General features: G+C 47.6%; 1 protein-coding gene across 2 annotated transcripts in view; it reads left to right on the top strand.

The window, feature by feature from the left end:
* USP43 (ubiquitin specific peptidase 43) overlaps nt 1-12,175 on the top strand; it is a 91,624-nt gene extending 79,449 nt beyond the window's left edge. For both annotated transcript variants that reach the window (XM_081848648.1, XM_081848647.1), the window contains 7 exons: nt 884-987; nt 4,018-4,095; nt 4,603-4,732; nt 6,216-6,543; nt 8,301-8,459; nt 9,542-9,700; nt 10,660-12,175. In XM_081848648.1, coding sequence (XP_081704774.1) covers nt 884-987; nt 4,018-4,095; nt 4,603-4,732; nt 6,216-6,543; nt 8,301-8,459; nt 9,542-9,700; nt 10,660-11,699 — 1,998 coding nt within the window. In that variant the 3' untranslated portion in view covers nt 11,700-12,175. The remainder of the gene's footprint in view (nt 1-883; nt 988-4,017; nt 4,096-4,602; nt 4,733-6,215; nt 6,544-8,300; nt 8,460-9,541; nt 9,701-10,659) is intronic.
* The last annotated feature ends 519 nt before the right edge of the window (nt 12,176-12,694 follow it).

Genomic DNA, 12,694 nt, shown 5'->3' with positions numbered 1-12,694 from the left:
GGCACCAGGGGGAAAAGGTTGTGGAATGCTAGACAATTTTCGGATGGAGCGGGAGCCAAGTGAGATGGTCGTCGTCGTATAGGATCCATCGGCCTGTGTGAACATGCAATTTACTTTAAGTGCATTATCAGACCCACACTCTTTGTGTTAGATTAATTAGTCCACAATACTGATCACCTCCTATTTCTGTTTGGAAATGGAAATGGAAATCACAGCTCCGCTCATAAGCATGCACTGGAAAACTAGAGGAAGCTTTCTTTTGCCACTCTTTCTTCAACCCTCCCCCCTTGATAGTATGAACAAAAGGATGCTCTGAGTTTTATTGTCTACTAGCCACCCACCTGACTTTAGGATGGGTGAGCCTAAGAAATAGATGTGAAGAGGATCTGTAGCCCTCCAGGTGTTATTTGGTTATAGCTCACACTGGTAGTCACACTGGCTGGAGCTGAGATACTATTGCATGGCGAACCGTTTGAGTCTTTGAGAAATGAGCTCCACAGTGAACTGTTTGAGTACTAGAGAAATGTGTACCTCAACAACTACAACAGATTTATCCAATCATCTCAGCATAGTCAGATTCAACACTCATTTCCCCTGCAATTGCTAAAGAGGGGCAGCAGCCCACTTCCCTGCAGAAGAAACAGACTGTGTTAACCATTCCGTAGTAAGATACTCATTGAAAATCTGCTGGAGACACCTAGATTTACTCCCAAAGGATATGCGACACAAAAGATTAGCCGCACAGCGCTCTTCCCACAGTGCAGCTCCCTCATTGTTTTTGCCCTTGTTTGCCCCACCCTGAGCCCCTGATTTATCCGAAGTCTTTTCCAGGGAGAGCAGATCCTTTGACTCCTTCTCTCTCCCCTTCCTTTGTCTTTTTCAGGCTACTCCGAGCCTGTTCCAGGTGCGAGTGGTTGGCGGCTCTGCGCTTTGCAGCTACCTCTCTCCCCAGGACAGCTGGCCTCTCTATCATCCAGCAGTGGACAGGTAAGAGATCAGACATAGAGATACTGCTAGAAATAAGTGACTGGAGGGATAGAAAGAGCAGAGGACTGAGGACCTGCCTATTCTGTTCTCTCACTAGTCATGGATCCTGTTTACTGAGCTTCTTCTTTCCTAACTTTATGCAGCTATTCGTCTTCCTTCCTCCTGGGCTCCAAGAAGAGCTTCCTGTTGTAATAAGGAATTACAGTGGTACCTCTAGTTATGAACTTAATTCATTCCAGAGGTCCATTCTTAACCTGAAACTGTTCTTAACTAGAGGCGTGCTTTCACTAATGGGGCCTCTTGCTGCTGCTGCACCACCGGCACACGATTTCTGTTCTCATCCTGAAGCAAAGTTCTTAACCCGAGGTAACTCTTCCAGGTTAGCAGAGTTTGTAACCTGAAGTGATTGTAACTCGAGGTACCACTCTACTGCATTTCTTTAGATTCTTAAGCTTCCCTCTTCTCTGGGTGGGTATCAGTGTGCAGGTGCTTGATGGCACGTTCAAGTAAAACTTTTAACAGTTTTACGCAGGATGTAAAAACACCACACCTGATATGAAACATGATCCAGAATAAACAAGCTCCAAGAATGCTTCTGGATGATGCTCAGACAAGTTTCAAAGGGTTTCTGTGGTTGTGGGACAGCAACCAAAGTCGCCTCTCTAACATGCATTTGATCTAAACTTGATGCATTGATGTTGGCCCCAAGACCTGTTTAGCCTAAGCTGTGTACACACTGTACCATTAAAACACATGGCGTTTCTTCTCTCTGTGCTCCTCCCAGCAGTCATTTCTCTCCTGGTCACTACTATGGACACTGCTATTGGCTGTGTAAATGCGAGAACCTAGGAAGCTGCCATATACTGAGTCAGACCATTGCATCCATCTAGCTTAGTAGTTTCAGACAGGGAGTGTCTCCCAATCCCACATGAAGATGTTGTTGAGGATCGAACCTTCTGCCCGCAAGGCAGGTGTTGTGTCGCACAGAGCTATGTGTGGCCGTTTCATGCTGGTTACCTTCCTTGACTTGACAAACCGGGCAGGTGGCCATTTTAACTGAGGTCCTGCCGGGTGGGTGCAGCTAAATAGATGGTGGGCATCTAATTTCCTTCCATGGCATCTTCCCTGCTTTCAAACTCCTGGCACCAAGGCTGCGCACCAGGCCTGGCAGTCCTGAAGCAGCAGCGCCCAGCCGGACGTGCATTGCTGTCGATCCATTGCGGAGGGGCCGATGAATTATTAATGCCTTGCCGCTGCTAGCTGGATTCTAGTCAAAGATAATGTTAGCTCAGATAATGTCCCCAGGAAGCAGAGAAGTGAACCGGCTGCTGTCACCGTGCGTGTGTATGTGCCACAACCCTTGCTAATTGCATTGCTCACTGGCCCCCAGAGGCTTCTATGGGGATCCCCATTGGGGAGTTAGGGGCATGGAGTTTAAATGGAAAGAAACAAGAACCCAACCTAAGCATCTCTTCTGTGGGTATGGGCACACCACAGCACCAGGCTGGGGGCTGGGGGCTGGGAGTTGCCTGTTGCAGGAAAGATAAAAGGTTAAACTTTGGCTCTGAATTGGAGCAATGAGCCTAGCCTGCCCCTATCCTTGCCCTTTAGGGCTGCAGGTACTTGAACCTATTGCTAGCTATGCAAGTAGGCCTCCTGCGCCTGAACATCTTAAAGCAAAAATGGGGTCATTGTGGCTGCTGTGGGGAAGAGCAGACCCACCAACGGGTCTCAGGGCTTTGCAATGAGGAAGTAGTCAGATGGCTAGAGGTGCACACTAGTGACAGCACGGCACCCGATTCCTGCATTGCAGGGGGTTGGAATAGATGATCCTCAGGGTCCCTTCCAACTCTACAATTCTGAGATCTGTGTGTGATGGCAAAGAGGCTTTACTTCCCGTTGGTTAATCTGTAGAAAGAGATGTGCCCTGGTTTTGAAGCCTGCCAAGGAGTCGAGCAGCCATGATCCCTGATCTGGGGACCCTAGTTCTTCATTTCAGATTTGCAGTTATCGCCTGTGTGTTGTTGTTTTTTTCAATGGCACTTTGCACCTGATCAGAGATGAATTCTTCATTCTTACTTTAGCTCCTCCCGGGCTGAGCCCTAGCACTAAAGACATGCACAGAATTCCAAATACTTTGGGAGGGAGTCGGACAAATGGGAAAAGGCCATAGTTTACAACAACAACAACAACAACAACAACAACAACAACTTATTATTTATATCCCACCCATTATTTATGCCCATAGCTCCCAACAGAATATTAGTAATAATAAAAAAAAGCAATAAAACACCAAACATTAAAAACTTTCTTAAACAGGGCTGCCTTCAGATGTCTTCTAAAAGTCAGATAGTTGTTTATTTCCTTGACATCTGATGGGAGGGCATTCCACAGGGCAGGTGCCACTACCAAGAAGACCCTCTGCCAGGTTCCCTGTAGCTTCATTTCTCACAGTGAGGAAACCACCAGAAGGCCCTCGGATTTGGACCTCATGCAAACTAGGGTCTGGCTCCATAATGCCCAGACTGCAGCCCTTTGCACAAGCATGAACAATACAATATGAGGCTTTCGAGGAGGCAAACCTCCATAGCAGGATTCCAGAAGCAGGAGCTGATTAATTGCCAAACACTTCCGAAGCAGTTTGGAGTTGGGGATCTTCAGAAACAAGCTCCACAGGTCAAAGTGACATGGAATGTACGGCAGTAACAGAGGCTTAGATGCTTCCTGGTGCACTGTTCCCTTTCCCTGTTACAAGTGTCTCAGTAAGCAAAGGAACACCAGATGAAGCTCCTTTGAAACCATAGGTTTTATCCAACTAAGCTCATCTCAGAGCAGACCCATTGAAAGTAATGGACCTACGTTAGGCCTGTTTGTTAATTTCAATGGATTTATTCTTTCTGAACCAAGATTCTCCAGGACTAACTGGACTCCCCCTTTTTTTTTCTGGGATACACTTGTCTGAATCATTACATTCAAGGCTACTTGCATTGGAGCCTGCAGCATAAATCTAATGGCTCTATCTTCCTGCAGAGCGCTTCAGTTTGGTGGTCCTGGTGGTCCCGCACATGTGAAGCTGGTGATCGAGTGGGATGTGAGCACCAAAGAATGGTGAGTGTGCATTGCAAGTACGTTGTGTTAAATCTCCCTAGCCAGCCATCATGGTGGGCACAAGTGTGGCTCCTTAAAGGACTTTCACTCCGCCGCCCCCCCCGAAATTCAAATGGCGTTTGCACCGCACTGCATCTTCTTTGCCCCACATTGACAGATCCCTGAACTGGACTGAACGGGGCATTTGCCGCATCAGCACAATTTGCCAAATGCATTACCTTCTGTCCGTAGAGCCCCTCAACTCTAATTTCCATTTTTCACCAAGGGTGTGCACCCCCCCCTCCATGCTCTTGCATTGAGACTGTGTTTTCACAAAGGGCAGATGCAATTCACACAATTCTGGCCAACTGGGCAGAGATATTATGGATTAAAGCTCTGGATGGGAGTTGAAAAGAACAGGTGGTTGGCTTGGGCATGCGGGCATTATGTAGACCCATTTGCCTAACCATAGTAGAGTCACAATCAGGTCTGAGCCATTGCTGACCCCCTTCATCTGCATTTTTGCAGCTTGTTTGGCAATATCCAGGAAGAAGTGGTTGAGGATGCAGAAAGCGTGAGGCTGAAGCAGCAGCTCCACCAGCAGCAGCATAGTTGCACCCTGGACGAATGCTTCCAGCTCTACACCAAGGAGGAACAGGTATTCTCGCATGAGTGCCAAGGACATGCTGGGATTCAGCTTGTTTATCATTCGTTTATTGCATTTATCTCTGAGGTGCACAAGGTGGTGTACATAGTTCTCCCCATCCTCATTTAATCCTCCCAACAACCCTGTGGAGTAGGTTGGGCTGAGAGGCAGCGACTGGCCCAAGGTCACCCAGTGAGCTTCATGGCTGAGTGGGGATTTGAACCCTGGTCTCCCAGGGTTTATCCTAAACCACATGGACATTCAATTGCAATGGGAACAACTGAAGCAGGTCTCTCCCTATTGACTGGCAGATGGCAAACAACGCAGACCCTGTCATCATCATCGGAGCCTCTTCTTTATGTGGCTCCTCCATGAGAAGTTCAGAGTACGGCAACACGAGACGGGGCCTTTTCTGCAGTGGCTCTTTGCTTTTGCAATGCTCTCTCCAAGGAGGCATGCCTGGCACCCCGTTACATATCCTTAGACACCAGTCAAAAAGATTCCTCTTCTCCCAAGCCTTTGGCTAATTAAACTATATACAGTGGTACCTCGAGTTACAAATGCCTCAGGTTACAAACGCTTCAGGTTACAAACTCCGCTAATCTGGAAGAGTTACCTCAAGTTGAGAACTTTGCCCCAGGATGAGAATGGAAATCGTGTGCTGGTGGCGCAGCGGCAGCAAGAGGCCCCATTAGCGAAAGCACGCCTCTAGTTAAGAACAGTTTCAGGTTAAGAATGGACCTCCGGAATGAATTAAGTTCGTAACTAAGAGGTACCACTGTATAGTCTTTTAAAGTGTAGGGGATGGGGATTGTTTTTGTTTGTTACTATGTTGTGCATATTGTAAACTGCCCTGTGATCCTCGGATGAAGAGCAGTATAGAAATTTAATTAACAGCAGCAGCATGAGCAATAGAGATGGGAGTGCTCATCTTGTTCTCCCAGACTCTGGTTCAGGGGTGTCCTAAATTTAACATGACTAATAAAGGTGCATAGAAAAGGACGCGGGTGGTGCTGTGGGTTAAACCACAGAGCCTAGGACTTGCCGATCAGAAGGTTGGCGGTTCGAATCCCCACCACAGCTTGAGCTCCCGTTGCTTGGTCCCTGCTCCTGCCAACCTAGCAGTTCGAAAGCATGTCAAAGTGCAAGTAGATAAATAGGTACTGCTCCGGCGGGAAGGTAAACGGCGTTTCTGTGCGCTGCTCTGGTTCTCCAGTAGTGGCTTAGTCATGCTGGCCACATGACCCAGAAGCTGTACGCCGGCTCCCTCGGCCAATAAAGCGAGATGACCGCCACAACCCCAGAGTCGGGCACGACTGGACCTAACGGTCAGGGGTCCCTTTACCTTTACCTTTAGAATATGCCCATCAAGCAGTGTTGCCAGCCACCCCTCTCATTCAAGTGATTGCTGAATCTGTGCTCCAGTGTCTAAACCTGACAAAGCCCTTGGTGTCTGTTTTCTGTTCTCTCTTTCTCTCCCCACCCCCATTCGCAGCTGGCCCCTGACGATGCCTGGCGTTGCCCTCACTGTCAGGTGCTCCAGCAGGGCATGGTGAAGCTCAGCCTATGGACGCTTCCCGATATCCTCATCATTCACCTGAAGCGCTTCCGGCAGGTGGGCGAGCAGCGCCACAAGCTCTCCACGCTGGTGCACTTCCCCCTCCGCGGGCTTGACATGGCTCCCCACGTGGCCAAGCGCAACCGCGGCAGCAAGTGGGGCTCCTGGAAACACCCCGCCCTGGAAAGCGGACAGTGCAACTTCCTCTACGACCTGTACGCCGTCTGCAATCACCACGGCAGCATGCAGGGCGGCCATTACACAGGTGAGTGCCCCACTGGTGGTGGGTGTTGGAAGTGCAGGAGTCCGTATAACTCTGGGCAACTGCTGCTGAAGGAGATTACCGGTAGTTTGCTGGGATTTGTGGGAGAAGGGAGATCAAAAAAATCCTGCTCCAAGGAATGGTGAATTCTGCAAAAGGAATACAGGTGTCCCCTTGCTCACGCATGAATGCATAAACGTGCGGCGCTGGGAAATAAGTAAATAGTTCAATTCAAACCCGGAAATGGCAGGAGGAAGCTGGAGAGCCCTTGTGGCTCTCAAAGAGGCCCTCCCCAGAGCCTAAAGAGGATGTCAGTGAGGGCGCAGGAAGCCCCAAAGAGATCGGAGGCACAGTGAGGCATTGTTTACTATAGTTAAATGAATTTTCATTTAGATCTTTGCTCTGCATACCGTATTGGCCCGGATATAAGCCGCACCCAAATATAACCCGCACCTTTAAAATTCAAGGGGGGGGGGGAGAAAAAAAGACAATACCCGAATATAAGCCGCTCCCTTAAAATTCCACAAGTACTCATACCCGTAAATGGCAAATATAGAAGAAAATTCTACGGGTACTAGAGAGGACCTGCAAGTGGGTTAAACACCTGTTCGTAGCAACGTAAATGCAAATAAAAAAATCAATACTGCACTGTAAAATATGGGGAAAGCGATGAATGACATTTGAATTAATTGCACAACAGTCTCAAGCTCCCAAATTGGCAGTAAAACTTTCCCCCCTGTTTTACCTTATGTCTGTTTAAGTAGCGATAACGTAAAAGCCAATTTTTCTAAGGTTGTGAATTGAAGCCGCACTTTAACTTTTCATGGTCGGAATTTGGAAAAAAAGTGTGGTTTATATTTGGGCCAATACGGTATATTTCATTTTGTTTCTGCTAATTGCGGGGCAGGAGAAGGTGCTCAGATCTCACTCCCTAGAAGTACTTCTTATCTCATTTCTCACAGATGTGTTCAGGTTTATCTTCAGAGTTAGACAACTAGAAATCTCTTTTGGAAAAAAAGAAAACCAGGGCTGTGGGAGGAATTCAATGTCATGCTAATTTAAAGTTGCTTAGCAGTGCACTAGTTTGCACAAGCAGATGCTAGTGCAAGAAAAGGCATAGAAAACCATCCCTGGTTGTGCAACAGATAACTACTGTAGTCCTGATACTTCCTGGTGCACAACAAGCTTCCACTTGCACAACTATTGCACTGCATTTTGAATTGCACAAGCTTTATATTAATCCTTACACTAGCAGAACAGCCCTTGTGCTGGTGGTTGAATCCAGGCCTGAGATTCTTAGGATGCTGAATACTATCCATGACAACAAATGTCTCTGTGTGAGACAATCACAGGCATGTGGATACAAGTATGTTTATCAAGCAGGAAATGTGAAGCTCCAGTTCTGTTTACAGACTACCTGCTTGGCCTGATCACATGCTAGAAAATTATCCCACTGTCCAGCAACTTTTCCTCCCTCTAGTGAACCCTTTGGCCCTCCAGATATTGCTAAACTACAACTCCCAACCCCAGAAAACATGGCCAATCGTCAGGGATGACAGAAGTTGTAGTTCAGCAAAATCTAAAAAGGTCAACGGTTCCCCACTCCTGCAATAGATGCATTTGAAGCCCTCCATCTGAGAATAATCATTAGGATTGGTCTGGATCTCTCTCAGCAGCTTCAGTATAAAGCACATGTTTGGAGGCAGTTCAGTCCCACCGGCCAGTGTCTCCATTAATGTGGTTGTCTACTCTGTCCCCAGCCTACTGTCGCAACACCTTGGATGGTCATTGGTACAGCTATGATGACAGCACTGTGGAACCTGTCTTGGAGGATGAAGTCAGCACTCGTGGTGCTTATATCCTCTTCTACCAGAGACGCTGTGTGGTTCCAAGCTGGTCTGGTGGAAGCTCTGTTAGAGGTGCGTAAGCAGTGCTTAACCCATACAGTGACACTGTTCCGGGCATTTTATCTGTTCCATGTCTTTTACTGGTGGAATTGACAAACACACAGAATTCCAACAGACACGGTATTGAGTTTTAGAGCACGAGTCTTGAGACTCATGCTGGTGTAAGACAAAAATGTGGGCCTTATTCAGTCCAAAAGAAGTCACTGTAAACTTGCTTTACCTTGATGTGAGACCATTGCAGGACTCGTTGGGCAAGCCTCCACTGCCCAAGGGGTTTCAGACCTCCCCACCCCCCAGTAAAAAGGAGATGAACTTGAGAAAGAGCCAATCCATTTCTCTAAAACTCAGGAAACAGCTTGGCTGATTTCAGAGCTAGTCCCAGTTCAAATCCACTTCTTTGAACCTCCCTACCCACTAGGTTATTTTTCGCTCCCCCCCCAATAGATTTTATTAAAGTTTGAAAAAATATACACAAAAGTTAATATCAAATACCCAGTATCTTTTTAGAATATCAAAGATAAAATAATCTAAATAAAAACACACAAAAAGAAAAGAAAGAGAAAGAAAGAAAGAGAAAAAAATAAAAGAAAAAGGTTATTTTTCTAACAGAAATGTTGCCATTTTGGAGTGTCATCAACACTTTTCACAATGTATATTGGGTGTGCTTGCTTTTGGTTTGTTGTTGAAGCATGATTCTCAAAGCAACACAAAAAGTCTCTGGACCTGAAAATGGACGTGAGATTTTGGTGGGTTCTCCCCCCAAAGCAATATTTTTAAAATTTTTCCATTCAATATGTCAGCCAGTAATTTTCTCCTTTCCACTGTCCCTCTTCATCTCTAGCTTTTTAGTTGCTTTTATGGGTTTGTAATGTTCAACAAATTCTTGGCTTACCTCATTCCAACCAACCCAGTCCTACATTCACAACATGGCAAGTTTTAGGTGACCAAGAGAAGGCCCATCTGGACCTCTGGTTGTGCAAAGCTTGCTGCTTCCCATAATCCCTGACTGACTTTGACAGCTGCACCCATTTTGGGGGAGTCCTTGGTGGAAGGCTCTCCCCAGAACACTTTAATTCTGTGGATTTCTCTTGCAGGTTCCACCAGTTCCTCTGTCTCGGAACACTGGCTGGCACGCCTCAGCGGAAATAGCAAGCGAGAGAGCCTGGTGTCCCGGAGCTCTGCTACCTGCCCATCTCTGACAAAAATGCCGGACTCGCCTACCCTCACCAATGCTAGCAGCTGCCGAGAGAAAGGTGCCTGATTCATGCTATGCTGCTCACTATACACCTAGGCTTTCTGGTACAAAGTCCACCTCATTCCAGCTGGCAGACCAGGTCCCTAGCCTTTGTCAGTGTTGACAAGGCTTGCAGGATGCTCCCTTTGCTGAATGGCTCTCAGTGGCAACCCATGGACCGTTCTGCTAGTGTAAGGATGAATATAAAGCTTGTGCAATTCAAATTGCAGTGCTATAGTTGTGCTAGTGGAAGCTTGTTGTGCACCAGGAAGTATCAGGACTACAGTAGATATCTGTTGCACAACCAGGGGTGGTTTTCTATGCCTTTTCTTGCACTAGCATCTGCTAGTGCAAACTAGCGCACTGCTAAGCGGCTTTAAATTGACAAATTTGCCACAGTCCTTTTGAGCCAATCTCCAGCTCTGTGTTTGGTCCATCCATTTGCCCAGCTCATCCTGTATCCAGATAATGGGCAAGCTTCCCACCCCTCTGAATCCCAAATCAATTGGCTTGGAATGAAACCAAGCTGTTGCTTCTAGAATTGAGAAACAGCTTATTTGCAAGCCGGTCCACATTCAGACTGAGCTCCCCACTCTTTGGAACTCATCCCCCAACACGTTATCCAAGCCTCTTCCCCATCCCTCCCTCCTTCACTTACCTGGTTGGTGCTGATATTTGCTAAAGTCAGGAGGGATATATCTACCTCCTAGTGCCTGGTGTACAGCAACCAGGATGTGTAATTTTCCCCAAGGGCTGTTATAATATCAGCAGCCAGATAAATAGGATTTTTTGGGGGGAGGGATATTGAAGGATTAATGGGTGAGTAAAAAGGAGATGAATTTGAGAAAGGTCAGCTTTGATTAAAATCTGATCCTGAGAAGAATTCAGAAGTTCTAATGTCACTGAGGTCCAAGAATACAAGTCTGGGCAACGTCACTATTTTTCTAAACAAGCTTACACCTTAATTTTCTTTTCTAGGTGGTTTTGAGTCACGACCCCTGGTACGCGGTGTTCAAGGCAGGAGTATCAGCCTGAAAGCTTCTCCCAGTAAGGCCAAACTGGGAGTCCCCAAGCCAGTGCCCCTGCGATGGTCCTTCATGTCCAAAGAATGGCCAGCAGAGCCTTCTGGGGAACTCGTGGAATACCTGGAGTCTGGCCGCAGACCACGGTTCACGAATGAGTCCATTGTCCCCCTCATGACCAAGGAAGGGGAGGACAGTGGGCCTTCGGTCACCAAAGCAAAGCCCAATCCTCTGCTCGCAGGCGTGGGCACCACAGAGAGCGCCGGCAAAGTGCCCACCAGCTTGGAGAACACAAGCAGCATGAAAAGAGCTGGGAAGCCAAAGGAGGATGTAGGCGAGCAGCCCCGGACTCCAAAGAAACTGGTGCTCTCTCTCAGCACAGTACCTCCAATGAAAGATGAGGAGCCCATGGGCAAAGTGAACATCAATGGGACCTTGCGCACTGGGACAAACCTTCCCCCATCCAACTATCAGCCCAAGAGCAGAGGAGCCCAGGACCAAAAGCTCATGCCCTGTGTTGGGGAGAGGGACACTGAGGGCGAGAAGCAGCCAGAGGGGAAGCTGGCTGTCTTCAGAGTTGGCTTCCTGCGGAGGGACCCTAAGAGACACAGTGAGTCTGAGAGACATGGTGCTGCGCCACCAGCCATGGCATCCTCCCGGTCATCTCTCTCCAATGGTACATTGAGTTCCATCACTGGCAGCAGAGCAGTTGGCTCCACCCTGGGCCGCAGCTCCACGGAGGGGCTGCCCAATGGGCGGATCTGCCGTTCTGAGTTGGACATCAAACGTGCTCAAAGCTCCTGCAGCAGCAAGGGAAAGAGTGACTGGTTGCTGAGCAGGTCAACCTCCTTTGGCAAGGCAAACAACAGTGTCTCCTTGCAGGGTTACACACCACCGCTAACTCTAGAGGGGGTTTCTTGTGGCACTTTCCAGCGGGCAAGATACCACACAGCATCTCTGGGCAGGAGACTAGCTGTACCCGAATCCAGCTTCTGAACTAGCCCATGATTTCATGTGGAAGTACTGAAAGAGTGCCAACCCTGGGTGCTCTGGAGGTGCCAGGGCCTTTGGAAAGATCTGTAGATTGCTGGAAAGTTTCGCTGGTGCTTGGTGCTTGTTTCACGGGGAGTTTCTCAAGGGGTGCTGAGTGACACCATTGCCTTGCCTGGGAAGGAAGATGCAACAGGGATATTGTGAACCTTGGGGTTAGAAGGGGGGCGGGGAGAGAGGGATAGATCAGATGGGAGAATCTTAGAGTTAAAAGTATTTATTCTGTACTGAGAGATAGCTTTAATGATGCTAGTGAGAGGATGTGCTGTTTTGTGACGGCATTTATTTTGGTACCAGGTAATGGGGAAGAGAAAAATATGGGGAGAATCTAGACATTGCCCTATGCAATAATACCAGCTTTTCTATTTTCTGCAGGCCTTTGGGTTTTACAGATCTATTTGTTATTAAAAATGTCTCAAATGTGTGATGAGCCTCAATGGTTTGGGGGATCAGTGGTGGACCTGAGTGGGTTAATCCAGAGGTTGTCTGTTCACTCGGATGTTCTGGCAACGGGGAGGGGTACTTTCGTTTTTTGTGTTCCAATATGCTGGAAATGGGTTCTGAAGCATTCTTCTCGAAGCCTTTAAATGTATAAAGTACACAGTATAAAATGGACTCTGGGGGCAACTCTGTGCATTTCCTGGAGCTCCTTCCTACACACCAGAATGATCAAACTAGAGCTGTCTTAGATGTGAAATGTTTGATGTGGCTGCTGGAATCCGAGTTCCTGCTATTAAGTTGCCTTGCTTGTGGCTCCACTTCATATGGGATTCTTACCTCAAGCAACCAGATATGCCTGCATATTCTTGCCTCCGAAAGGTCCATTAACTTCTGGGTCTACTCTTAGTGCAAGTCAATGATGAAATAATCAGACAGATAGTTAGCACTGTGGGGTGGAATGATGAGAGAAGGCTTTGGATGAGAGAGGTAGAGCTGGGAAG

Source organism: Podarcis erhardii, assembly GCF_964252035.2.
Source record: "Podarcis erhardii genome assembly, chromosome: 2".
Lineage (NCBI taxonomy): Eukaryota > Metazoa > Chordata > Lepidosauria > Squamata > Lacertidae > Podarcis > Podarcis erhardii.
This window is presented reverse-complemented; position numbering and strand designations above follow the sequence as displayed.